Here is a 23,769-nt window from a genome sequence, read left to right on the forward strand (position 1 = left end):
CGAGGCCCAAAAATAGAAGCCACACACTAGCCGAAGTTTTGCCAAAAATACAAATTGGCAAAAAGACCAACAGAGAGAGAGAGAGAGAGAGAGAGAGAGAGAGAGAGGGAGAAAAAACCAAACGAAACAAAAGCTGATTTTCCGAAAAAACTCGGTCAAAGACAACGACTTTTGAATAAATTCTTGACTTGCCAAGCCACAGAGCCGCAAATACCCATCGATGGTGTGTGTGTGTGTGTAAAAAGCCTTAAAAGCCACACTTTAATTGCCGTTAGTGCAGCGTTGCAGCAACAAGAAGCAGGCAGCTTGACGAACTTGAGGCCCGAATTGCAGGCAAATTGCGAAATTTGATGCCAACTGTTGGTGAGACAAGAGCCAAGTGCCAAGAGCCCTGACTCCGAAGTTTGTGGCCAACAAAAGGTGCTTGAATGTCAACGATTCTGGTTCTGATTCTTGTCCGTCCTTGAGGTTCAAAAAGGTTCTGTCCCTGTGCCTGTGCCTCTGCCTGTGCCTCATTGGTATGCTGAATGATATGCTTGAATCGAACTCCCTGGAGAGAAAGAGTAGCCACAGAGCCACTGTCCTTCGGTTGGCCATATATCTCATTTGGGGCGGAGAACACATCAAAAAATCATTAAGCATCATCTTAATTTTATTTTTATTTTTAACTTTGTGCTGTTCTCTTTTACGAGCTGTAGTAGTTGTACTACTCTTCGTAGTGGTGCTAGTATGTCATATGGTTGCGGTCGACTGGGCCAGCTTTTCGTTCGTTTTCTCAGCAGCAAAGTTACGCTCAGGCTATACGATACTTATTCTAAGCCATGAATAGTTCACATGCAAGCGGAAATAATTATAAAATTATTCGCTAGACAATGCGGCAGGCAAAACAATATTATGAGCAGCCAAGCCAGGCCAAGCCAGCCACCTTTCGACGCCCATTCACCCATTCACGAATTTAATTGCAATCATGGGGAGGCAGTTCCAATGGCTTTGATGATTGAACATAAATTTCCAACTTGTAATTTATCAAATGGAACATTGCAACGAACATTCATTTGTGTGACCCTTCATCAATCAACAATCTACATTTGTGCATTGCTCCAGTGATGTTCCTTAGGAGAATGTGAAAATTATTTCAGATTTTTATATTGATTTTCAGGCACATTTTTATGAACGTTTTCTGTGTTTATGGATAAGAATCTATACAGGATACACGCAGAGAAAAATAAATTATAATATTTACTCGCATTAAAAACTGTATGGCAATAAAAAAATGTTTAAAAAATAAAATTCTATTTATAAAAAAAAAAAATGTTATGTTTAAAAAAAAATTGTTTTCCTTAAAAAATATTTAAAAATAAATAAAAAAAATATTTCATATATAAATTAAAATATTCACATTTTTATTTAATTGTTTTTCCACAATTTTAAAAATTGATGCAAAAAAGTTTCAGGCAAAGATTTTTACGTGTTTAATTCATTTAAATAGAAATCCAAAATATTTATACTTAAGTCTACTATTTTTGTATTAAAAACAAATATTTACGCGATTTGTGGGTGTGTATTTTTCTATGCATTTTGCCCATTTGAATCTCAATGCCCGAGAAATGTGACATTTACTTCAGTTATTTCAGGCATTCCTTAAGCTGAACATTCACATAGAAATCTTTACAGACATTACATTTTATATACTAAATAAATGATTAAATTAGCAAGTTTTAGCAATGTTTTAGCATCGATTTATATGCACTTGCAGTTTCGCTCTGAATTTAGCTCAAGGCAAGGCCTTTTTCTTGGATATGCGAATGCATTTTCTGCCACACAGTTGTGCCTGCTCCCAATAGCCAGGAACTGTTCAACCTTCCACCTTTCATTATGTGGTTATTAGTAAGTATCCCTTCTAAGTATAGCCCTTAATTCGAGCGTGAAAATTCAATTCAATTCAGAGACCTGTTGTTGTTTGGACATTTTGTTTAATTTAAACAGACTTTGGGCTCCACTAATCGTGCTGAATCGCCTGGAATGCGATCTGCGATCTGCGGTTTTTGATTGTCTCGGATAAATCGTAGGCTCTCAGTGCTGATTAATGATTCAATCGAATCTCTCAAATGCTATTCATACACGTGCACCGGGCAGGCAGGGCAGCGAAATAATTAATGCTCATCGGTTAGACAGTTCCAATCCAAGAGCTATAATTGTCAACTCGAGCTGCTGCCAGAAGCAATCTCCCAACGCTGCCAAGTGCCAGTCGATTGCGGGAATCGTGAGTGTCCGGCTGACTCCCAGGTTCACTCGCATGACTGCCACAAGATCCCTAACTGCCCTCGGGCTGTGCCTGGCAGCCCTCTTGTGCCTGCAGGCTGCTGAGCAGAGCTACTACGACAATGGCATGTTCGACATTCTGGAGTTCCTGCGGCGTGGACAGGCGCAACTGGACCTGGAGGCACTCGACAACAGCCAGAAGCTGCTCTCCAAGTACGACTTCATTGTGGTGGGCGCCGGCACGGCGGGCTGTGCCCTGGCCGCTCGCCTCTCGGAGAATCCCCAGTGGAAGGTGCTGCTGCTGGAGGCTGGCGGTGCCGAGAGCTATGCCATGGACATACCCATCGCGGCGCACTTCCTGCAGCTGGGCGAGATGAACTGGAAGTACCGCACGGAGCCATCCGCCAGCTACTGCCTCGCCATGAACAACAATCGCTGCAACTGGCCGCGCGGCAAGGTGATGGGCGGCAGCTCCGTCCTCAACTACATGATGTACACGCGGGGCAGCAGGCGGGACTACGACCGCTGGGCGCAGCTGGGCAATCCCGGCTGGAGCTTTGAGGACTTGCTGCCATATTTCCGGAAGTACGAGGCCTCGCACATACCGGACGCAGACGCGGGACCCACGCGTCCCGGCCGCCAGGGACCCGTCAAGATCAGCTACACGGAGCAGCGCACCCGCATCGCCGATGCCTTTGTGGCTGCCTCCGAGCAGGCGGGACTGCCGCGTGGCGACTACAACGGAGAGACGCAGCTGCGCGTCTCCTACCTTCAGGCGAATGTCTACAACGAGACGCGCTGGAGCTCCAACCGAGCCTATCTCTATCCCCTCAAGGGGAAGCGCACCAATCTGCATGTGAAGAAGAACGCGCTGGTGACCAAGGTGCTGATTGATCCGCAAACGAAGACCGCCTACGGCATCATGGTGCAGACGGAGGGACGTGTCCAGAAGGTGCTCGCTCGTCGGGAGGTGATCGTCTCCGCGGGAGCCATCAATACGCCCCAGCTGCTGATGCTGTCGGGCGTGGGGCCGGCCAAGCATCTGCGGGAGGTGGGCATCAAGCCGCTGGCCGATCTGGCCGTGGGCTTCAACCTGCAGGATCACATAGCGCCGGCGGTGAGCATTCTGTGCAATGCCAGTTCGCTGCAGATCCACGAGATGTTCAGTGTCAAGGCGCTGGGGGACTTGTTTCGGGGTCGAGGTCCGCTGCGCACGCCCGGCGGAGTGGAGGCCATTTCGTTTTATGCTCTGGACGATCCGCAGAACCCGCAGGGCTGGGCGGACATGGAGATCTTTTTGGTGGGCGGGGGCCTGCAGACGAACGTGGCCCTGCGCCTGGCAATGGGCTTGAAGGCGGATCTCTACGAGGACATGTTCGGCGATCTGGAGCGCAGCAATGCCAACGGCTTCCTCATCTTTCCCATGATCCTGCGAGCCAAGAGCCGCGGCCGCATCAAGCTGCGCAGTCGCAGTGCCCAGGAGCATCCGCGGATCTACGCCAATTACTTTTCGCATCCCTACGACCTCAACATCACGGTTCGCGGCATCGAGCAGGCTGTCCGGCTGCTGGAGGAGCCCGCCTTCCGGGCCATCGGTGCTCGGCTGCTGGAGAAGCGTCTGCCCGGCTGCAGCCATCTGGTGTGGCGCAGCAGCGACTACTGGGCCTGCCACGCCCGCCACTTCACCTTAACCATCTACCACTACTCGGGCACCGCCAAAATGGGTCCGCGCTCCGATCCAGCGGCCGTCGTCGATGCCCGCCTGCGGGTCCATGGCATTCGCAATCTGCGCGTGGCCGATGCCAGCATTATGCCTCATCTGGTATCGGGACATCCCAATGGACCCGTCTACTTGATAGCCGAAAAGGCTGCCGACATGATCAAGCAGGACCATAACTATATTTAGACCGTTGCAGGAATTTCCAGTGGCAAGGGGTTGCTCTTTTAGGGGGGGATTTTGTCTACTACTAAGTCCACCATCAGCACAGAACATGTACAAGTGAAACGCTAAAAAAAGCGCAGTAGCCTAGAAAATAACTCTAACCAACAGATGGTAAAATGTGAATCAGATCGGATCATTACTGGAGCAAAAGTGAACAAAAGTAATGCCTGAGCAGGTTTAATTCAATTTAAGAATTTAAGATTTTGAATGCAGGAAGATCGATTTTAATGCCCGGAATAACGAAAAGAGCTACCGAAAAGAGGGCGCGTTGGCGTGAGAAGCTATGTAGATGTAGATGACAAATGTAGCACAAATGTAAAATGTCAAATTTAAAAATGTAATTGACTGAGTGCCGGGTATAAAAGTTGTGACGCGTATGAAGCGTCTCACACGTCCCTTCTCGTTTGCAATATTTTTCAATATTTTATTGATACAAGTTGATAAAAGCAATGATCTTCACATTGGCCAAAGATTTAGTCCGAATAATGAACAAAAAGCAATGAATTGATCGCTGATGACATTTGTCATCATTTGTCATCCATGTAGAACCGAAGGGCATCTGTTTCCAGTGGTACAGTAATCAAGACTATTGTGTTGTCTTTATGCAAAGTGTATTACAAGTCATCGAACATCATTCCTTCATTCTAAATTCTTTTTGGGTTAGAACAACAGCGTCGAGACGTTTGAATGGGAGCAGGTTTTGGTTGCTCCAACGACAGGTTTCGGTGACTCGAAAAATGTTCCTCTATAAAGGGCATATTAATCCTAACAATCGATGAGGTGAGGAGAGGATTACGATGCTCCAAGCAAGACTAAGCCATGGAAGGGCCCTTTAATGTCTGCTTCCGCATTTTGGGTGCACAGCCAAGACACGAGATGACGATCGGCTCCGGCTCTAAAGTCAATGTCAGATCTCGGCATCTATTGAGCTTTCAGTTTCTGTTTCTGTTTCTGTGAACGTGCCCACGGACCAGTCCACCAATAACTTTTATGAAGATTCTTGGCCCTCGGCCTGCTCTCGTGTGTGTGCCGGCTGCTGTAGCCGAACGCTTTAGCCGAGAGATTCGCAACGAGACCCGATCGTATCGGCGCTTAAATTTAATATTAAATTGAACTTGGCCAGAGCGTTTGGCAGCATTACAAGTTCCGAATCCGATTGGGCAAGACGCGACCAAGAACACTGCGCGACCGCGACTACAATTTTTGTATCTGAAATATTCTCTTTGGAGTTGGTGTGTGCGTTTGCTTTTTTTGTTTGTGTTTTTATTATTTGAAGTGCCACAAGTGGAGGTAGTAGAAGAATGAATCTGCAACTGAGACTGGGACTGGCACTGGCGTCTGCCTGCTTCTTGGTGTCGCTGGTGTCCGCCCAGGAGAACAATGTCCTGTTCGAGACCATCAACTTTCTGCGCCGCGGACAGGCGGACGTCGAGCTGGAGAACTACGACAATGGACTCGTGCTGGACACCGAGTACGACTTCATTGTGGTGGGCGCCGGCACGGCGGGCTGTGCCCTGGCCGCTCGCCTCTCCGAGAATCCCAAGTGGAAGGTGCTGCTGCTGGAGGCCGGCGGACCCGAGCGACTCGTCATGGACGTGCCCATTGTGGCGCACTTCCTGCAGCTGGGCGAGATGAACTGGAAGTACCGCACCCAGCCCTCGGACCACGCCTGCTTGGCCATGAACAACAATCGCTGCAACTGGCCGCGCGGCAAGGTGATGGGCGGCAGCTCCGTCCTCAACTACATGATGTACACGCGGGGCAATCGCCGCGACTACGACCGCTGGCAGGCGCTGGGCAATCCCGGCTGGAGCTACAAGGACGTTCTGCCGTACTTCAAGAAGTACGAGGGCAGCAGCGTGCCCGATGCCGAGGAGGATTACGTCGGTCGCAATGGCCCCGTCAAGGTCAGCTACGTCAACTGGCGCTCCAAGATCTCGGAGGCGTTTGTCGAGGCCGCCCAGCAGGACGGCCTCAAGTATCGCGACTACAATGGCCGCATCCAGAACGGCGTCGCCTTCCTGCACACCACCACCCGCAACTCCACCCGCTGGAGCTCCAACCGAGCCTATCTCTATCCCCTCAAGGGGAAGCGCACCAATCTGCACGTGAAGAAGAACGCGCTGGTGACCAAGGTGCTGATTGATCCGCAAACGAAGACCGCCTACGGCATCATGGTGCAGACGGAGGGACGTGTCCAGAAGGTGCTCGCTCGTCGGGAGGTGATCGTCTCCGCGGGAGCCATCAATACGCCCCAGCTGCTGATGCTGTCGGGCGTGGGGCCGGCCAAGCATCTGCGGGAGGTGGGCATCAAGCCGATCGCAGACCTGGCGGTGGGCTACAACCTGCAGGATCATACGGCTCCCGCGGTGACATTCACCACGAATGCCACGTCGTTGAAGTTCGAGGACTTTTCCGATCCGACGCTGATCAATCGCTTCAATCGGATGGAGGGACCGTACGGATCGCCGGGTGGCTGCGAGGCCATTGCCTTCTGGGACTTGGATCATGAGCGCGACGAGGATGGCTGGCCGGACATTGAGCTGTTCCTGGTGGGCGGCTCCATGTCCTCGAACCCGGCCATTTCGCGCGCCTTTGGCCTGAAGAAGTCCATCTACGATGCGCTGTTCGCGGAGATCGAGGACAAGTCGCTGAATGCGTTCATGATCTTCCCCATGATACTGCGCCCCAAGAGCCGCGGCCGCATCATGCTCAAGAGCAGCGACCCCTTCAAGTATCCCCTCATCCATGCCAATTACTTTGCCCATCCGTACGACGTGGACATCTCGGTGCGTGGCCTCCTCAAGGCGGTCAGCCTGATGGAGCAGCGCGGCATGAAGGCCATCGATGCGAAGCTGTGGGAGCGCAAGATTCCCACCTGCAAGCAGCATCCGTACAAGAGTTGGGCCTACTGGGCCTGCTATGTCCGCCACTTCACCTTCACCATCTACCACTACTCGGGCACCGCCAAGATGGGTCCAAAGTCCGACCGCGCCGCCGTCGTCGATGCCCGCCTGCGGGTCCATGGCATTCGCAATCTGCGCGTCGCCGATGCCAGCATCATGCCCGAGATCATGTCCGGCCATCCCAATGGGCCCGTGTTTATGATTGCCGAGAAGGCCGCCGACATGATCAAGCAGGATCATGGCTTCATTCAGTGATCATTCATCCACCGACACTGCCACTCCATCATCCCATCCCATCCCAGCCCAAAGTTTGATCAGGTCTAAGCCCGGTTCTTTGCACAAAGCCAAGCTTTCCTCTCCAATTTCTCTCTCAAATCTCTCTCATCAGTTGGCCAAGTGCAAACGGCGGCTTCAGTTGTAAGTTTTAGTTAAGAAATTCCTCTCTCCAGCCTGAACTGATTCCAATCTAAGCCTAGTTCCCTAAGCAACACAAATAAATCTTTGACTAAGTTTAACATAACATTCGGTATCTAATATTTATTTTTTGCAGCGCTGGGGGAGCTGTGACATTGACATTGGACTCTCATTCTTTTGATGGGATTTGCCTTTTGTCTCTGGCCATTTTCATGCTAATAAATTGTTAGCATGTTTTGGCTCTTTTTGATATATTTTTATTGTTGCGGAAATGATTTTTGTGGTCTTGTTTTTATGGCTTTTTGTTTCTCTTTTGCTTTCAATTTTTTTTTGGCTTGATTTGCATTGATTTGACCTCAAGTTTGCCTGCCCCACGGGTTGGGGGGGGATTGGAGCGTCTGTCCATAAATCAGTCACAAATTGAGAACAATTTGCCTCCCAAAAGTATGCAAGAGAAGACTCAAACTCAAACTTGAACTGAAAGCTCAAGGCCGAAAAGCTCAGCGATCGCTGGCTGTCAGCTAAAATCGATTCTTCGAAATCTTAAGTAGAACTTTGAACACACTTTACTCCCAGAGAGCGCAACAAATATTTGGAATGCCTTTTTCTGATAGGAGAAACTATAAGTTACGCTCTCAAATTAAGTTTCTTTAGGCAGTTAAATTGAACATATTTTTGAGATATTTGCTAGATGATACTTTGATGCGTTTAAGCTTATAATTTTATAAGAAATATTCACCAATTGATGAACCTTTTATTGAGGAAGATTATGTGCAGAAAGCAGCTTCAATGCTTTCTTTTGCTCTCCAGTTTTAGTTGGAATAAAAATACACTCGACTTGTTTCCCTACTCCTCTTCACGTTCGACTTTAAAGTGCTTCAGTTCAGAGCCCAGACATGACCCATGGCAGACATCGTTCTCAGATTTTCATTAACACAAATTGAAATATTCATGAGAATCCAGGCTGCCGGCACATGAATTTTGAATGCAATTGCCGTGACCAAAACAAGACCCACTCCAGCGGGATAAACTCAGCCATAAATCTGCCAGTCTGGCAGTCGGATTTGCATTGAGATTGTGGATTTGGGGGGGCGGGGGCTAACTGCATCCATATGCTGGCTGTCGGACAAGCCCAAGGGTTGCTTTTACATTTCCACTTCCGCTGCAAGCCAGCAGATGCAGCGGCAACCCCAAAAGTTGTTTCTGTTGTTTACTGAATGTCCAAATTCGCCATGGGAAACCGCCCCCAAACCCACTGGAAAGCCAACCCCTGAGAGCTTGTTGTGGCAAGAGAAAACACAGAACCATTACCCGCTGCCAAGTGCCATTGAACCAGGCTCAAAGCAAAAGCAAACTTCCCAAGAAGACACGGCCACAGATGAAGACGACGGACGCGGACAATGTTCTACTTGCTGAAAGAGACAGAGAGAGCGAGCGACATGGGGATAAGCAAGCAGAAAGCGTAAATTAGCAAGTGGCAATAAAAATGCTTGGCTCTTAAAACAATCTTGGCCCGTTTTTGGCCCTACAGCGACGCTGACGGGAGACAGCGCCGAAAGATCAGTCGGAGAGAACCAAACCGGAGCGACGGCCAGTTGACACTTGAGATGACACAGTGGGACAAGTGCGGAAATATTGTGCATAAAAGTAAAGTCCAAAGAGCGATGGTCTTACATGAAATGATGATATTTATAAGCTGTTAATGATTGTAGAGCCTAAAAGTGATTTGGCAACAAAAATCGTTGCTTGTGGTACAAGTTTCCCATAAGCGAGCGGCAATGCGGAATTTGTAATTGTAATTAATTGTAAATTAAATTGACGATTTTACATCCCAAATCTGTATGCAATGTCATTTCTGATCATACATCAGCAGACAACAGCCAAGAAGTCTCAATACTTTACAAAACTTTAATCAATTCAAATGCTTTGAGAATGCATAAAAAATGTTTACATATATTTTACATAAATATACATAAATTAAAATTTTATGTTTTTGATCTTTTTGTTGTTTATTTTATATTTAGAAGTTACTTTTTAACACCTTACAATTAAAATCAAATAGATCTTCAATAAATGTCACTGTCTTTCCGTTAAAAAATACGATTTTGGGTGTTTTTGATTTTACTGTGACATTTTTCTGCAAGTTTATTTCAAATTTTATGCAGCATAAGTCTACCTCTAGTCGATTCTTTCCTGCCAATTGCATTTCCAACGTGCGTGCTTAGGGTTTGAATTATGTTCAAAAAGATAACCATTATGCCCACTGTGCGCAGCATTGATGCGAAACAGAAGTTCAACGATTCGGCCAGCCGCAGAGTTCAGTTAACGACGCAAAGGTAAAGCAACCAGCAGTACGACTACGACCACAACATCGCCATGGAGAAGCTGCTGCCGCTGCTGCTCTCCGTTCTGCTGAGACTTTTGCTGATGTTGGAAGAGGCTAACGGAGAGCCAGGACGAGGGCGACAGCCCGAACTGGAGGAGCTGCGACGCCTGGGCCTCGGGAATGTGGTCAATGTGCCGCTCTACAGCAATGGTAAGTCACTGACAACCCTGTCTCGCTGTGATCCCTAACCCTTTGTGTGATTCACAGCGCCAAGGAGAACCTATGACTTCATTGTGGTGGGTGCAGGAGCCGCTGGCTGCACGCTGGCCGCCCGCCTCTCCGAGAACCCCCAGTGGAGTGTGTTCCTGGTCGAGGCCGGCGGCGTGGAGAACATGTTGCACCTAGTGCCATTGATGGCACCCTCGCTGCAAGTCACCGCCTCCAACTGGGGCTACAAGTCGCAGCCGCAGCGCCACGCCTGCCGCGCCATGCCCGAGAACCGGTGCGCCCTGCCCCGCGGCAAGGTCCTGGGCGGCACCAGCTCCATCAACTACATGATCTACAATCGCGGCAACAGGCGAGACTTCGATGGCTGGGCCGCCGCCGGCAATCCTGGCTGGAGCTACGACGAGGTCCTGCCCTACTTCCTGCGCAGCGAGTCCGCCCAGCTGCAGGGGCTGGAACAGTCGCCGTACCACAACCACAGCGGACCCCTCAGCGTGGAGGATGTGCGGCATCGCACCAGGCTCTCCCATGCCTATGTGCGTGCCGCCCAGGAGGCGGGACATCCGCGCACCGACTACAATGGCGAGTCGCAGCTGGGCGTCTCCTATGTGCAGGCCACCACCCTGAAGGGTCGCCGCCACAGCGCCTTTCGCGCCTTCATCGAGCCCATACGGAAGCAGCGCCGCAATCTGCACATCCTCACCCTGGCACGGGTCACCCGACTACTCATCGACGAGGCGACCAAGTCCGCCTGCGGCGTGGAGCTGCTTCACCAAGGCAGACGTCTGCAGGTGCGTGCCCGCAAGGAGGTCATCCTGTCGGCGGGGGCCTTCAACTCCCCGCAGCTGCTGATGCTGTCGGGCATCGGACCGGCGGACAATCTCAAGGCCATTGGAGTGCCCCTCGTGCAGGCGCTGCCGGTGGGGAAGCGGCTCTACGATCACATGTGCCACTTTGGGCCCACCTTTGTGACCAACACCACGGGCCAGACGATGTTCAGCGCCCGACTGGGTCCTTCCGTGATAAAGGAGTTTCTGCTGGGCCGCGCGGACACGTTCCTCTCCAGCATTGGTGGCGTGGAGACGCTCACCTTCCTGAAGGTGCCACGAGCCCGAACGCCCCCCACGCAGCCAGACATCGAGCTGATTCAGGTGGCCGGGAGCCTGGCCAGCGACGAGGGCACGGCCCTGGCACAGGGCGCCAACTTCAAGCCGGAAATCTACGACAAAATGTACAAGGAGCTGGCCCTCAGGCAGCAGGATCACTTCACCTTTCTGATCATGCACTTTGCCCCCGCCTCAGTGGGTCGTCTCTGGCTGCACAACCGCAATCCCCTCGAGTGGCCACGCATCGATCCCAAGTACTTCTCGGCCCCCGAGGATGTCGAGCATCTGCTGGAGGGCATCAAGGAGGCCATTCGCATCACCAAGATGCCCGCCCTGCAGTCAATTGGTGCGCGGCTCCTGGAACGCCCTGTGCCCGGCTGCGAGTCCCTGCCCTTCGCCTCCGACGACTACTGGCGCTGCTCCATCCGGCACCTCTCGTACACGCTCCACCACCAGGTGGCCACCTGTCGCATGGGTCCCTCGAGCGATCCCAGTGCCGTGGTCAGTCCCCAGCTGCGGGTGCACGGCATGAGGCGACTGCGGGTGGTGGACACGAGCATCATTCCCGTGCCGCCCACGGCCCACACCAATGCGGCGGCCTTTATGATCGGGGAGAAGGCAGCGGACATGATACGCTCCGACTGGAGCTGAGCCACAAATGAATGCATGTAAATGGGTCAATAAAATGCGCAAAGAAAGAAAGTCCCAAAGAAAGCAGAGGGTCAAAACCAGTCAGCAGTCAGCAGTCGGGGTGTCGTCATGACCTAGCTTAATAATGCTCCCAATTTAATGATCTAATTCAAACCGGGTTTGAGGTGTTTTTCCGCAGTTATCAAGTTCAATGACAGTCGAAATGAATAGAGGACGACGTCTGTCTGGGTCCGGCTCTGGCTCTGGCTCGGGCTCAGGCTCTGGGTCTCTGTTGCAGCTCAAATTTGCGTGCCGAGAGGGATGGCCTGCACTGAGGATGCGAGGCCCAGCACGTGCCAAAGTTAAACGAACCCAAACACACCCGAAATGGAATTCGAACACTTAACAAATAAGCAAGCGAGAATCTTGTCATTCTCCCGTCAGATTTGGTCAGGCTTAGAGGCGCAGCCACTGATCGTCGCTTGCTGTACCCTGTATTGGCAGTGGTTCACCTCTGGTTCTAATTTTCAATTAGTTTTGATCTTTTCTTTGATCTTGTTTTAATCAATTTGAAAACTTTGATTTAGTTTCTTTTGTTTTCTTTCATACTAATTGGTCCATGGATTTGTTTGTATTCTTTAACTGGTTTCTGGCATCAATTCAGTTCTCTATTCCTCCAGTTTCTAGTCCGGACTTATTTTGCTCTCATCTTGGACTTGGCGCTGAACAATTTGTCTGTTTTCATCCTTTCCTTTACTTTCGCTCTTTGCTGTGATAATTTTGTTCAAGTGTTTCTTTAAGCTTTTATTTGTTGCTTCTTTTACTTAAATTCTAGTCCATCATTTGGTTCATTTTGTTCATAATTTATTCAGGAGTTTAATTCAATTCCGAGCTCCTTGGGTTTTACTCCTCTGCACTCCTCTGCTCCGCTGCATTTTCCAATTAATTTGTTGCTCAAATCCAATTATTTTCAACCTTAAATTTCCATGCATAAAACAGCCAAAAGCGTCTACAGGGTATGCAGTTTTTATGGCATCAAATACAGGCTGGGGCTTACAGATGGGTGGGGACAGCATTTGATGGGAGTTTAACAGCAGCAACAACACCTAAAAAGGCACCTCCCTGTTGTGGCGACTGAGTCACTCCATTGGGCGTTCCAGGGCCGTGGCTTAAAAGCAACTTCCATCCCCACTCCCAACTCATTTGAGTCCATCAATTGCCCAAATGCAGTCCATCATGAGCAGTCCAGAGAGCCTACTGACCTGCTGCCTCCTCCTGCCGCTACTCCTGCTGGACGCAGTTCAGGCGATCGGCCATCAGAGGCTTCTGGATCAGCTGCAGCAGCTGGGTCTTGTCAATCTGCTGGAGCAGGCCACGCGACCCAATGGTGAGTGGCAGCCAAGATCAGCCGAGATCTCCGTCTAATGCTTTTCAATTGTGCTGCCGCAGTGCCCCAGGATCTGGCCACATACGACTTCATAGTGGTAGGAGCAGGTGCAGCTGGCTGCACGGTCGCCGCTCGTCTCTCGGAGAATCCCAGCTGGAAGGTGGCGCTCCTCGAGGCGGGCGGTGTGGAGAATATTTTCCACTTGACGCCCGTCCTGGCCGGCTATCTGCAGCAAACGGCCTCCAACTGGGGCTACCGCTCCGTGCCGCAGCGCCTCTCTTGCCAGGCCATGAACAACCAGGAGTGCGCCCTGCCCCGCGGCAAGGTCCTGGGCGGCACCAGCGCCATCAACTACATGATCTACAATCGGGGCAACAGGCGAGACTTCGATGGCTGGGCCGCCGCCGGCAATCCTGGCTGGAGCTACGACGAGGTCCTGCCCTACTTCCTGCGCAGCGAGTCCGCCCAGCTGCAGGGGCTGGAACAGTCGCCGTACCACAACCACAGCGGACCCCTCAGCGTGGAGTATGTGCGCTTCCGCACCCAGCTGGTGGATGCCTTCGTGGAGGCTTCGGTGGAGGCGGGACTTCCCCGCACCGACTACAACGGCGAGTCGCAGCTGGGAGTCTCCTATGTTCAGGCCACGACGCGCAACGGCAGGCGACACAGCGCCTACGCGGCGTACATCCAGCCGGTGAGGGACTACCGCAAATCCAATCTGCACATCTTCACCTTCTCGCAGGTCACGCGGCTGCTCATCGATGCGGAGACAAAGTCTGCCTACGGCGTGGAGTTCCGCTACCAGAATCGGGTCTATACGTTCAAGGCCCGCAAGGAGGTCATCCTGTCGGCGGGGGCCTTCAACTCCCCGCAGCTGCTGATGCTGTCGGGCATCGGACCGGCGGATAACCTGAAGGCCATTGGGGTGCCCCTCGTGCAGGCGCTACCGGTGGGGAAGCGGCTCTACGATCACATGTGCCACTTTGGGCCCACCTTTGTGACCAACACCACGGGCCAGACGACCTTCTCGTCCCGAGTGACGGCCGGGGAGGCGCTGTCGTTTCTGCTGGCGGGAAATCCGGCCACGAGGCTCAGCACCATTGGCGGTGTGGAGGCATTGGCCTTCCTGAAGACAGGCCGCTCGACCCTGCCCCAGGACTGGCCGGACATCGAGCTGATCATGGTGGCGGGTAGCCTGGCCAGTGACGAGGGCACTGCCCTCAAGCTGGGGGCCAACTTCAAGGATGAGATCTACGACAGCATGTACAGGCAGCTGGCCCTCAGGCAGCAGGATCACTTCACCCTTCTGGTGATGCATTTCCATCCGCAGAGCGTCGGCCGCCTCTGGCTGCGGGATCGCAATCCCTTGGGCTGGCCCAAGATCGATCCCAAGTACTTTGTGGCCGAGGAGGATGTGGAGTACATCCTGGATGGCATCAAGGCGGCCATTCGCATCTCCCAGATGCCCGCCCTGCAGTCAATTGGTGCGCGGCTCCTGGAACGCCCTGTGCCCGGCTGCGAGTCCCTGGCCTTCGCCTCCGACGACTACTGGCGCTGCTCCATCCGGCACCTCTCGTACACGCTCCACCACCAGGTGGCCACCTGTCGCATGGGTCCCTCGAGCGATCCCAGTGCCGTGGTCAGTCCCCAGCTGCGGGTGCACGGCATGAGGCGACTGCGGGTGGTGGACACGAGCATCATTCCCGTGCCGCCCACGGCCCACACCAATGCGGCGGCCTTTATGATCGGGGAGAAGGCAGCGGACATGATACGCTCCGACTGGAGTTGAGTATTAGAGGAGTGGAGGGGAGTAGAGTGGAGCGGAGCGGAGTGGAGCGGAGCGGGAGGCTTACTTGGAGAGTTAATTAAATGGAATTACCTTAACGAGTGCGTCTGTCCTGCCAGACAGCCGTTTTCTACGTTTGTGTGTGATGTAGGAGAGGGCGCATAGGCCCTGGGGGTTGGGCGGCCTGGAGAGTGCATTAACCCAAGACCGCGACCGCACAAGGGTTGAAAAGCCGCATTGGATGTGGCACAGGCACAGCAGGCACTGGCCTCACCATCATATCATCAACAACAACAGGGGGTAGTTTGACTCGGAAGCTGGTGGGGTCTATCTGTGTCGATGGAGATGGAGATGGAGGTGCAGAAGGGTGGAGGGGAGCTTGACATCAGGGTTGTGCGCATACAAGTGGTTATCACTGTGCTTGTGCTTCCTTTTTCCCTATGGCTACGTAAAAACATTCAATATGCCCCATAGCCAGGACACTGGAGGCGGAAAGCTGTACTGCTGATGTTCAGCAAAGCTTTTGTGTTTATTTGAACACTAAACTTGTACCCGACAAATACCCGTTTTGTTATGGGAAACTTGCACACAGAAAATCCGCCCATAATGGAGCAGAGAAAAGGCAACAGTGGAGAGGAGAATTTATATAAATACTTTAATTATTAATTAACTTAAAGTTATGTGAGTTCTCTTGCGTCTGCCTTCAATGTATCTAAACGAATTATCATAAATTCTCTGAATTTCAAATGGAAATATCCATTTGGCACCCAGCCCTGGCTTACCCTGGCTGCCTGTCGCCCTGTCAACGTGCGGCTTTCTAATTGCAACGTTTGAAAATAAGTCAACAGGCGGCTGCAAAGCCAACACACACACACACACACACACACTGCACCCCCACAAAGGGTGTTCATGTACATGTATGTATGGATGTGTTGAGAGGGTTGAGAACTTACCTGAAACAATTAACGCCTCATTCGGACCCGTAGTGTGTATGTTGCCCATTTTGGATGGATGTTTTGGGTGGGTGTTTTGTTTTCTATTCGATTTTTGTATCCAAAAAGCTCCTCTCACTTCTGGGTTTCCTGCTCTAAACGGAGAAACAACAACAAAAGTGGTCGAAAAAAAACAAAAAAGGGAAATTAAACTTTGATGGACGAGGTTTTAGATGCACTTTCAAACAAACACTTCAAACGGGATAACTATAGTCATATTTGTTCACTTTTCCTATTCGCGCGATGAATGGAACGCCTAAGCGGTGCTATTTTTGTGCTGTTTATTGTATGGCTCTCTTTTCTGCACGAAAGCTAACTGTAATCCAAGCCCGCATAAGCCGCTATGATCGAGGGTAGCAAAGTGGTTCAATGAACGGAGAGGATCACCGCAAATGGGAAGAGTATTCCGTAATGGAATGAACGAATGTGAGCTTTGGTAACGCGGCCCGCAGGTATGCTACGCGGTTTCTCTCCCCGAACTGTTGTTGTTATTGTTGCTTTTCGTGTCGTCTCGTCTCGTCTCGTCTCGTCTCCTCTCTTCTGTTTTGCTTTTATAATTTATCGCATTTTTGTATCTCTTGCTTTTAGAAGCTTTCTGCTTTGGGGCGGCGTCTCCGGCAACTTGTTTAGCATACAAAATGTGTACATACATATTTACATACATGTACGCATATGTATGTACCCACACACTCGATCAGATGGAATGTGCAAAATGGAATTGAATTAATCTGAACAAATTCTCAGTTTTCAATAAAATGTAGAAATCCCCGCTGCGGGGTTCCACTTGATAAACTTTTGCGCGTGATTTGTTTTTATTGTTCATAAAGATGTGCATGTGTATGTATGTACTACATGTGCATACATTTGAATCAAAGTTCAAATAAAAGAAACGCGAGTTTCTGGCAAAAATAGAACCGCGCACCCAGTGGTGAGGGATGGTGGGTAGGGTCGCAGTCGAGTCATGGCAGGGGGCGGCATGACGTAAACGTTGAAAGTGAAATGCGAGCGAAGGGTGCATTCAATATAAGGTAGTGGAGGGCCCCATCAAAAACCATTTCCATTGCCTGCCAGAACTGGACGCGTGCCGGAAGAACCTATGCGTGTGCGTAGAAGCGGCAATGCCTCACCTCGTGCTCAATATACCTTGGGGAGGGCTGGTCGAAGAAGAGAGCAAGAGAGAGAGCGAGAGAGAGAGAGGGAGAGTTTGGGAGTGTGTGGGAGAGAGTGTGTTTGCAGGGGAGAGTGGCTTATCAATGAGCTCATCATTGCTTGGCGTGCCCCTGCACCCCTCACCAATGCACGCGAACTATTCAGATTAGAACAAAAAGATAGAAAAAGGGAATCACAAAAGGGAGACCTAAACACCAAGCACACTCAAACACACACACACACACACACACACAGACACATACTGGGGAAATATTTAACCCTTAGTTAATAATTCTGATTGGGGGTTGCTGTGCCGCTGCAGGGTCTAATAGGAGGTAAACAATGTTTTGTTATTGCGACCTGCTGCTGCTGTTGCTGTACCGGCCGCCCCACTGTAAGCCTCTCCCACAGCACCTCTATCCCCGATTTTGACTATAGCCATTGAAATGATCAGATTTGGTTGGGCAGAGACCCGGCTCAAAACAACAATCGCGCGCGTAGAGGAAACAGCATCCCACAGGCGGCCGCATTTGTTTGCGACGTTTTTCGATTGTTCGATTCCATTTTTCACTCACAGAACAGCAAGAAAAATATTAGAAAAAAATGCGCCTGGGGGCAAACGCGCACAAGTTTAATTGATCTGAGTATCGGCTCTAATTTATTGTTAATGTTTTCAATTAATATTCATTTATTATTGAAAATTTACCGCACAAGAAATCGCACAAACTCCGTAAACCGTCCGTCCGTCGGGAAGGATATTCGATATATATTGATATATCGATAGGTGGAAATATATTTTAAGAAAAAAATATATTGTTCGCTTGCAAGAGCAACGATATTCCTGTGCGATAGGCGGTAATCGATTGATGGCAAAGTGCAACATTAGCAGCTGTGTGGCTTGCCTTTGAATTATCCCAATAAAATAATATAAAAAAAAGTGTGTTTATTGATTAGGCCAACGAATCAAAGTGGTATCACGAACCAGCGCCCTTAAAGCTCGATATAAAAATCAAGCCAAAATATCGCAACATTTCATGCGATCGATGGTGCTTGTCAAAATCACATCACTAGTCAGTGGAGACTCATTGTTGTTGTTTTAAATTAGATAAGTCGGTGGAAAGAAATACATTTAATAAAATGAACAGAATTTGCCAAACATTGTTGCGTCAGAGCTACGCGCGTGCCCCACTAGCCGGCAACCATGCGGCGGCCACTGCAGCACGTTCCATGCGCTGGTACAGCGCCGATGCCACCCCACCGGCATCCGCGGCCGATGTTGTGGACAAATCCACGCTCGAGAAACTGGTGCGCACCAACAAGGTGGTCGTCTTCATGAAGGGAAATCCCCAGGCACCACGCTGCGGCTTCAGCAACGCCGTTGTGCAGATCATGCGTATGCATGGCGTACAATACGACGCCCACGATGTCCTCCAGAACGAGGCCCTGCGTCAAGGTGAGTCCGAGTATTTCACAATGCCAAGTTTATCCACTTGAGCGCATCTTCTTGCAGGCGTCAAGGAGTACACTGACTGGCCCACCATCCCCCAGGTGTTCATCGATGGCGAGTTCGTTGGCGGCTGTGACATTTTGCTGCAATTGCATCAAAGCGGAGATCTGATTGAGGAGCTGAAGAAGGTCGGCATTATCTCCGAGCTGCTGAAGGCAGAGGAGGCCAAGCAGGAGCCCAATGCGGAGGAAAAGAAAAAGTAGTGCCCGGCAGATCATCCAAACATCAAACACCTCCCCCTACAAACCTAATTGTTAGCAATTGTTTATTATTAAATGTTTAACTGATACAGAGACTAATGATAGCAAAAAGTGCCCATCATTTGGGACCAGCTGGCCGCTGCTCGTCTATGCGCTGCAGGGCGGCCAGAATCTTGTCATGGGCCTCGTGCGCCAGCTCGCTCACCTGCAAAATCTCGCAACATTGTCGCCGGTACTCGACATTTGCCATATTTACCACAATCTGCATGAGGCTGTCCGCTATGGAGCGGCGCAGCACATCTTCTGCCGGCATCGGTGGCGCCAGGCGACGTGGACGCCGCATGGGCACTGCCGGTGATGGCGTTTCTTTCAGCAGGTCATCCGTCAGCTGTTGCGATTGCGGCTGCGAGTCCGGTTCAGTCTGAATCTCGAGCTGCGGCTCCGAATCGGTCGCCCAATGTGGCTTCTCCTCTGTGTCCATCTTGTGGCGATGGCCATGCAGCGTGCACTTACCACTTTAAGAATTAAATTACTTTATTTGTTTTGCGCATGCAAAATATAACTGTTAATCCACTTTGTGAAGAGTCTATCGAAGATCAATCGACTATCGAGATCGCGGGTCATGCTTAACCCTTGTGTTTCGGCAAGAAATTATAGCCCCACAAATGTTGAGTTTGGTTTGTTTTATAATATATATATATATTATATATGGACGTATTAATCGTATTCTGGTGAGTATGTACATATATTTTTAAATTAATAATCAATTTTAAATTCAGATGTCAGCTATTAATTAATTGTATGTATAATTATCTTGATAAAGTTGAAACAAATAATTGTTTAATTGAAGAGTGGTACAAATTGAAAAATTTACGAAAGAATAAAAATAAAACTAAAAATTTGATCATGTTTTTTTGAACCTATCAATTTGCCAATATGTTTGCCATAATAATATCAAAAATGTATTTTTCTTATAATAAAATATTACTTCTTATAGGAAATTATGAAAACAATATTACATTTTATTTAGATTTAAAATCTTTTGCTTTAAACGAAAGAAAAATGTCCAAGGTTGATTTGTTGTCACAATTTTGATTTATTTTTAAATATAATGTATATATTTAATCGATATAATATTCAGTTTATTTAATTACATACAATATAATACATATTGATTTAGTTGGTTTTTTGTTTTGTTTTGTTTTGCTTTTTTTTATCTCTCTTTGTATTGTTTTATGTCGATTGCTTGTCGTTTGTTGTTATATGGTATTGTACTTCCTATTTCGTTGCCGCCATAAATAGCCACTGCTTGCTGGTTGCTTGTTGCTCGTTCTATGTCTGTGTGGTGTGCGAAACGTAGGAAGTAATAATTGTAATAATAATAATAATAGTAATAAAAAAAAACTTATGCGATAACTTGCTTATTAGTTAACAATATAATCAAATTTGTTAAAAGCGATATGCCATTTATGTAAAAAAGTTAGTTTCTTGTTAGTGGTTTGTTTTGTGTTTAATACTTCTAAAGTTCAGCTTTGAAAGTAAACAGCGGATTGGAACAATGTATACATCTGGGGAGGGGGGAGGGTGAGGTTATATGGATGTGGATCCGATCCAAAGTCCGTTCTGCTCTTAGTTGCCTGCCTGCGATTGCGATTGCGATTGCGATTGCTGTTGCGGTTGTGCGTGAGTGGAGGAGTGGAGAGAGGAAGGAGTACGGTGCCCGCACAAGGGTTAAGCACACGGCTGACCGCTCACACAATCGACGACTTGTCCAGAATGGACGAGGTGTCCAACAAGTATTCGGTGCTGCTGCTCAGTATATCGTAGAGCTGGTGGGGCGCATCTCCGGCAATCGGATTGCCGAACGGAAAGAACGAGGAGAGCGTCGACAGCTGCATGGCGCCCCCGACCGAGTTGAGGCTGTTCGTCGGTGTGGCCGCCTTCGGCTTGCGTCGCCTCTCCACCCCGTCCACGTACTCAATGGGCTCGCCATCCTGGTCGACATCTGGCGCACCACCGCCACCGCCTTGGGCGCTGATCAGCTGCTGATTGGGCCTCTGCTCTCCTGTGGCTTCGTAGTAGGCATCGGGCAGATCGTCGAAGCTCTGGAGGTCCAGGCAACGCTGCACCTTGGCTATGTTGCCGAGCAGCAGGCGATGGAACAGATCTACCTGGGCCTGGCCCCCGCCTCGGATGTCGAGGACGGGCAGCCACCGATAGTAGCACTGATCCCACACGGCCAGATCGAAAATGCGGTGCGCCGGCAGCAGGTACCGGTCCTGTGGCACCGACGAATGCGTTGCAAACAGCTGCGGATTGATGGTGTTGCGCGACGGCGTCGATGTGGCCAATCCCTTCTGGCCCACGGCCAGCGAGCGTCGATTCTGATGGCCCGCCGAGGATGAGTGGGACATTGTCTCGTTCCGCTGGCGCTGGTAGAGCGGATTGCTGAAGAACATCTTGTCCTTGTCGGTGAACTGCTCGCTCCAGTCCCAGACGGGACGCAGGACCAGCGGTGAGTCCTTGACGGCGCGCACCCGCTGCGCCTGGTTGTCGAACTGGAACGTGTCGAAGATGGGCATGAAGCAGGCGTCCCACAGCGTCGTCAGATATGTCTGGGAGAACTCGAACTCGTCGGGGAACTGCTGCAGCAGCTGCCACACGCAGTCGAGGAACAGCAGGAAGACGGGGCTCTGTTCGCTCTCGAGGACATGCTCGCCGCCAAGGGTCGCCGCGTAGACATGTCCGAGCCGACGCTGGAAGGGATGCTCGAGGGCGATCCACTCCTTCTGCACCAGCGACTGGAAGCCATCGATGCTGCGGAAGTGCGGATCGAGCAGCAGCTGGGTCAGGCTGCTGATCACACAGCACAGGTCCCGGCCGTTCGACTCCTGCAGAACACAAGTGGTGGAAGCGCGCAGTGTGGCCGCCGCCTCGCTGGAGAAGCGCAGACACAGAGAGACATAAAACAGCCAATTGGTCTTCTCCAGCAGCCCCAGGTACTTGTCGTCCTGCATCATGAACTTCTCGGGCGTCTCCGGCGTGCAGAGGCGCCTCAGCTTCTGGTACGCGCGCAGTACGTCCTGTGTGCTCGGCAGACGATCCGTTAGCTGGAGCAGTTTCAGCTGCTTGCGCTCGTCACACTTGCGCACCAGCTCCAGCATGATGTTCTCCACCTTTGTGTCCTGCTGGGCCGCCGGCTGTAGCTCGGCCAGGCGCACCAGGGAGGCGGCACTGCTGCCGTAGCTGTACACCCAGAAGGCGGCACGTGAGTCGCAGAAGGCACGCGACAGGTCCAGGAAACGCTCGACGCTGCAGCTCTTGGGTATAACGAAGTGCGGCGGCACGGAGTACTTGCCCGCCTGCAGGGGATTCTGCAGCAGCTGGACACTGCTGCTGCTCACCACCTGCCACTCGGTGGCGCCGCAGCGAATCAGCTCCCGGGCCCAATCGTTCTTCGTGGCGTACATGCTGACGCCCGAGGCGCCGAGTGTGGAATAGTACGGCTCGCGGTAGGCATAGGCGAAGCTCAGATCGTGCCGCATCGGATAGGCGAAGCGGACCAGGGCCGATGCTATCAGCTTGCCGTGATCGCTGACGCCGCTCAGCTTGGAGTCCTGCTGCTGGAAGGCGAACTTGAGCAGCCGAAAGTTCTTGCAGATGATGTGCAGGGCGGCAATCCGTCCGTTGATCGTGTGCTGCTTGAAGGGCTCCAGCTTCTTCCGGCGACTGCTGTTGCTGGCCATGCGCGCCGCCTGCAGCGCACTGGCCGCCCTGCCCAGCTCCGCGATCGTGTAGATCTGGTCGATGTTGTTCAGGGTGACATCGTTCCGCCCCAGATAGAGGTTCTCCTGGTACAGGTCGCACAGGGGCGCCACTGCCGTCGGTCGTCTGGCATGTAAAGGCACAAATGCCAACTTGAAGTTGGTCACGCTCAGCAGTCCGAATGTGGCCTCCTTATGCGGCGGATTGGACTCGCTGTTGCCAGCACCGCTGCCGCCACTGCCACTGTCCATGGGGTCGATGGGCGAGTACATGTAGGCGGGGGCCGAGGCCACAATCTGTTCGCCCTGCAGCAGCCGGGGCCGGGCCAGATGCACGTCCCTCAGGTCGCTGGGCAGGCACCATTCGTTCGTGTCCGCCGTGGCGCGCATATCGCCCGGCAACGGTGCCACATAGCTGGTGAAGGTGTTCCGCTTCCGATGGTCTGGCATCTCGCTGCTGCCGCCGCCAGTGGCCATCGTCCAATTTGTTGCCCTGGCAATTATTGCTGCGGCACGTCTCTTGAATATTCAATTACTTTTTATTTCCTGCCTGTCTGCCTGGGGGCCTCGTTCCGGATTTCGAATTTGTACCGCTACTCAGAACTCGGCTCTCTTCCTGTGCAGCACATCGAAAAACAAAAACAACAAAACAAATAATAATTAATAATATAAAATACACAAAAGCCACAGACAGAGCGAGAGCGGGAGCGGGCGAGAGATATGCAAGAAATTTAGACAAATGTAGTGGGTGAGAGAAGGAGAGCGAGAGAGACAGTGAACATAGACGAAATTAGAATTATCGTTGTGTGATAAGTTTATCAGTCGAACTTACCGTTCCGATTACCACCACCACCTCTTGGATGTGGGATGTGTGTGTGCGGCCGCTCTATGTGTTTCTCGTTTCCAGCGATCGGGTTGGGTGAGGGTGTGGGTGTGGATGGTGTGTGTGTGCTATATATTACCTGGTCATCTTTCCGTTATATGCTGTACTCATATGCACACACGATGCCTCTTTAATGTGCATTTATTTATTCATTTATTTTCGTTGTCGCCACAATTATACGCTACTAATACGTACGCACACACACACACAAGCGCGCACACGCATGACACTCACACTTAATGCACTTGGCTAGTGTGACCGTGCGCGGATAGGGAGCTAATACCAGCGTC

The 23,769-nt window shown here is 50.8% G+C and overlaps 8 protein-coding genes across 11 annotated transcripts in view; 5 read left to right on the forward strand and 3 right to left on the reverse strand.

Annotated features, from left to right (window-relative positions):
* Window positions 1–17,881, reverse strand: part of LOC117581042 (flotillin-2) — an 84,516-nt gene extending 66,635 nt beyond the window's left edge. For 3 of the 4 annotated variants that reach the window (XM_034267875.1, XM_034267874.1, XM_034267872.1), the window contains exons 1-2: window positions 17,832–17,881; window positions 15,938–16,071 (exon numbers count right to left, since the gene is read on the reverse strand). In XM_034267875.1, the coding sequence (XP_034123766.1) occupies window positions 15,938–15,986 (49 nt within the window). In that variant the 5' untranslated portion in view covers window positions 15,987–16,071; window positions 17,832–17,881. The remainder of the gene's footprint in view (window positions 1–15,937; window positions 16,072–17,831) is intronic. The other variant, XM_034267873.1, reaches the window with a different exon arrangement.
* On the forward strand, window positions 2,196–4,390 carry LOC117581039 (glucose dehydrogenase [FAD, quinone]). The gene has a single exon (XM_034267869.1). It carries the CDS (start codon window positions 2,297–2,299, stop codon window positions 4,166–4,168), a length of 1,872 nt encoding a protein of 623 aa, XP_034123760.1. The 5' UTR covers window positions 2,196–2,296; the 3' UTR covers window positions 4,169–4,390.
* LOC117581041 (glucose dehydrogenase [FAD, quinone]) lies at window positions 5,367–7,630 on the forward strand. Its single transcript, XM_034267871.1, has one exon. It carries the CDS (start codon window positions 5,506–5,508, stop codon window positions 7,363–7,365), a length of 1,860 nt encoding a protein of 619 aa, XP_034123762.1. The 5' UTR covers window positions 5,367–5,505; the 3' UTR covers window positions 7,366–7,630.
* LOC117581038 (glucose dehydrogenase [FAD, quinone]) lies at window positions 9,849–11,866 on the forward strand. Its single transcript, XM_034267868.1, has 2 exons — window positions 9,849–10,060; window positions 10,118–11,866. The coding sequence occupies exons 1-2, from the start codon at window positions 9,901–9,903 to the stop codon at window positions 11,830–11,832; spliced, it is 1,875 nt and encodes a 624-aa protein (XP_034123759.1). The 5' UTR covers window positions 9,849–9,900; the 3' UTR covers window positions 11,833–11,866.
* On the forward strand, window positions 12,953–15,082 carry LOC117581035 (glucose dehydrogenase [FAD, quinone]). The gene is made up of 2 exons (XM_034267864.1): window positions 12,953–13,198; window positions 13,261–15,082. The coding sequence occupies exons 1-2, from the start codon at window positions 13,036–13,038 to the stop codon at window positions 14,985–14,987; spliced, it is 1,890 nt and encodes a 629-aa protein (XP_034123755.1). The 5' UTR covers window positions 12,953–13,035; the 3' UTR covers window positions 14,988–15,082.
* Window positions 17,882–18,196: 315 nt separating the features above from the next.
* On the forward strand, window positions 18,197–18,931 carry LOC117581267 (glutaredoxin-related protein 5, mitochondrial). Its single transcript, XM_034268277.1, has 2 exons — window positions 18,197–18,578; window positions 18,636–18,931. Exons 1-2 carry the CDS (start codon window positions 18,263–18,265, stop codon window positions 18,833–18,835), a joined length of 516 nt encoding a protein of 171 aa, XP_034124168.1. The 5' UTR covers window positions 18,197–18,262; the 3' UTR covers window positions 18,836–18,931.
* On the reverse strand, window positions 18,884–19,436 carry LOC117581268. Its single transcript, XM_034268278.1, has one exon. It carries the CDS (start codon window positions 19,311–19,313, stop codon window positions 18,951–18,953), a length of 363 nt encoding a protein of 120 aa, XP_034124169.1. The 5' UTR covers window positions 19,314–19,436; the 3' UTR covers window positions 18,884–18,950.
* Window positions 19,437–19,987: 551 nt separating this feature from the next.
* On the reverse strand, window positions 19,988–23,724 carry LOC117581550 (myotubularin-related protein 10-B). The gene is made up of 2 exons (XM_034268868.1): window positions 23,429–23,724; window positions 19,988–23,212 (listed from the first exon to the last, which is right to left on the reverse strand). The coding sequence occupies exon 2, from the start codon at window positions 23,071–23,073 to the stop codon at window positions 20,584–20,586; it is 2,490 nt and encodes an 829-aa protein (XP_034124759.1). The 5' UTR covers window positions 23,074–23,212; window positions 23,429–23,724; the 3' UTR covers window positions 19,988–20,583.
* Window positions 23,725–23,769: the final 45 nt, after the last annotated feature.

The sequence above is a fragment of the Drosophila guanche genome, unplaced genomic scaffold (assembly GCF_900245975.1).
Source record: "Drosophila guanche unplaced genomic scaffold, DGUA_6, whole genome shotgun sequence".
Taxonomy (NCBI): Eukaryota; Metazoa; Arthropoda; class Insecta; order Diptera; family Drosophilidae; genus Drosophila; species Drosophila guanche.

Excerpts from the sequence above, each read along its gene's own strand:
- LOC117581041 (XM_034267871.1), top strand. The coding sequence starts at position 5,506 with ATGAATCTGCAACTGAGACTGGGACTGGCACTGGCGTCTGCCTGCTTC.
- LOC117581039 (XM_034267869.1), top strand. The coding sequence starts at position 2,297 with ATGACTGCCACAAGATCCCTAACTGCCCTCGGGCTGTGCCTGGCAGCC.
- LOC117581268 (XM_034268278.1), bottom strand. The coding sequence starts at position 19,313 with ATGGACACAGAGGAGAAGCCACATTGGGCGACCGATTCGGAGCCGCAG.
- LOC117581267 (XM_034268277.1), top strand. The coding sequence starts at position 18,263 with ATGAACAGAATTTGCCAAACATTGTTGCGTCAGAGCTACGCGCGTGCC. Across the intron at positions 18,579-18,635 it reads GAACGAGGCCCTGCGTCAAG|GCGTCAAGGAGTACACTGAC; the intron begins GTGAGTCCGAGT and ends ATCTTCTTGCAG.
- LOC117581550 (XM_034268868.1), bottom strand. The coding sequence starts at position 23,073 with ATGGCCACTGGCGGCGGCAGCAGCGAGATGCCAGACCATCGGAAGCGG.
- LOC117581038 (XM_034267868.1), top strand. The coding sequence starts at position 9,901 with ATGGAGAAGCTGCTGCCGCTGCTGCTCTCCGTTCTGCTGAGACTTTTG. Across the intron at positions 10,061-10,117 it reads TGTGCCGCTCTACAGCAATG|CGCCAAGGAGAACCTATGAC; the intron begins GTAAGTCACTGA and ends TGTGATTCACAG.
- LOC117581035 (XM_034267864.1), top strand. The coding sequence starts at position 13,036 with ATGCAGTCCATCATGAGCAGTCCAGAGAGCCTACTGACCTGCTGCCTC. Across the intron at positions 13,199-13,260 it reads GCAGGCCACGCGACCCAATG|TGCCCCAGGATCTGGCCACA; the intron begins GTGAGTGGCAGC and ends GTGCTGCCGCAG.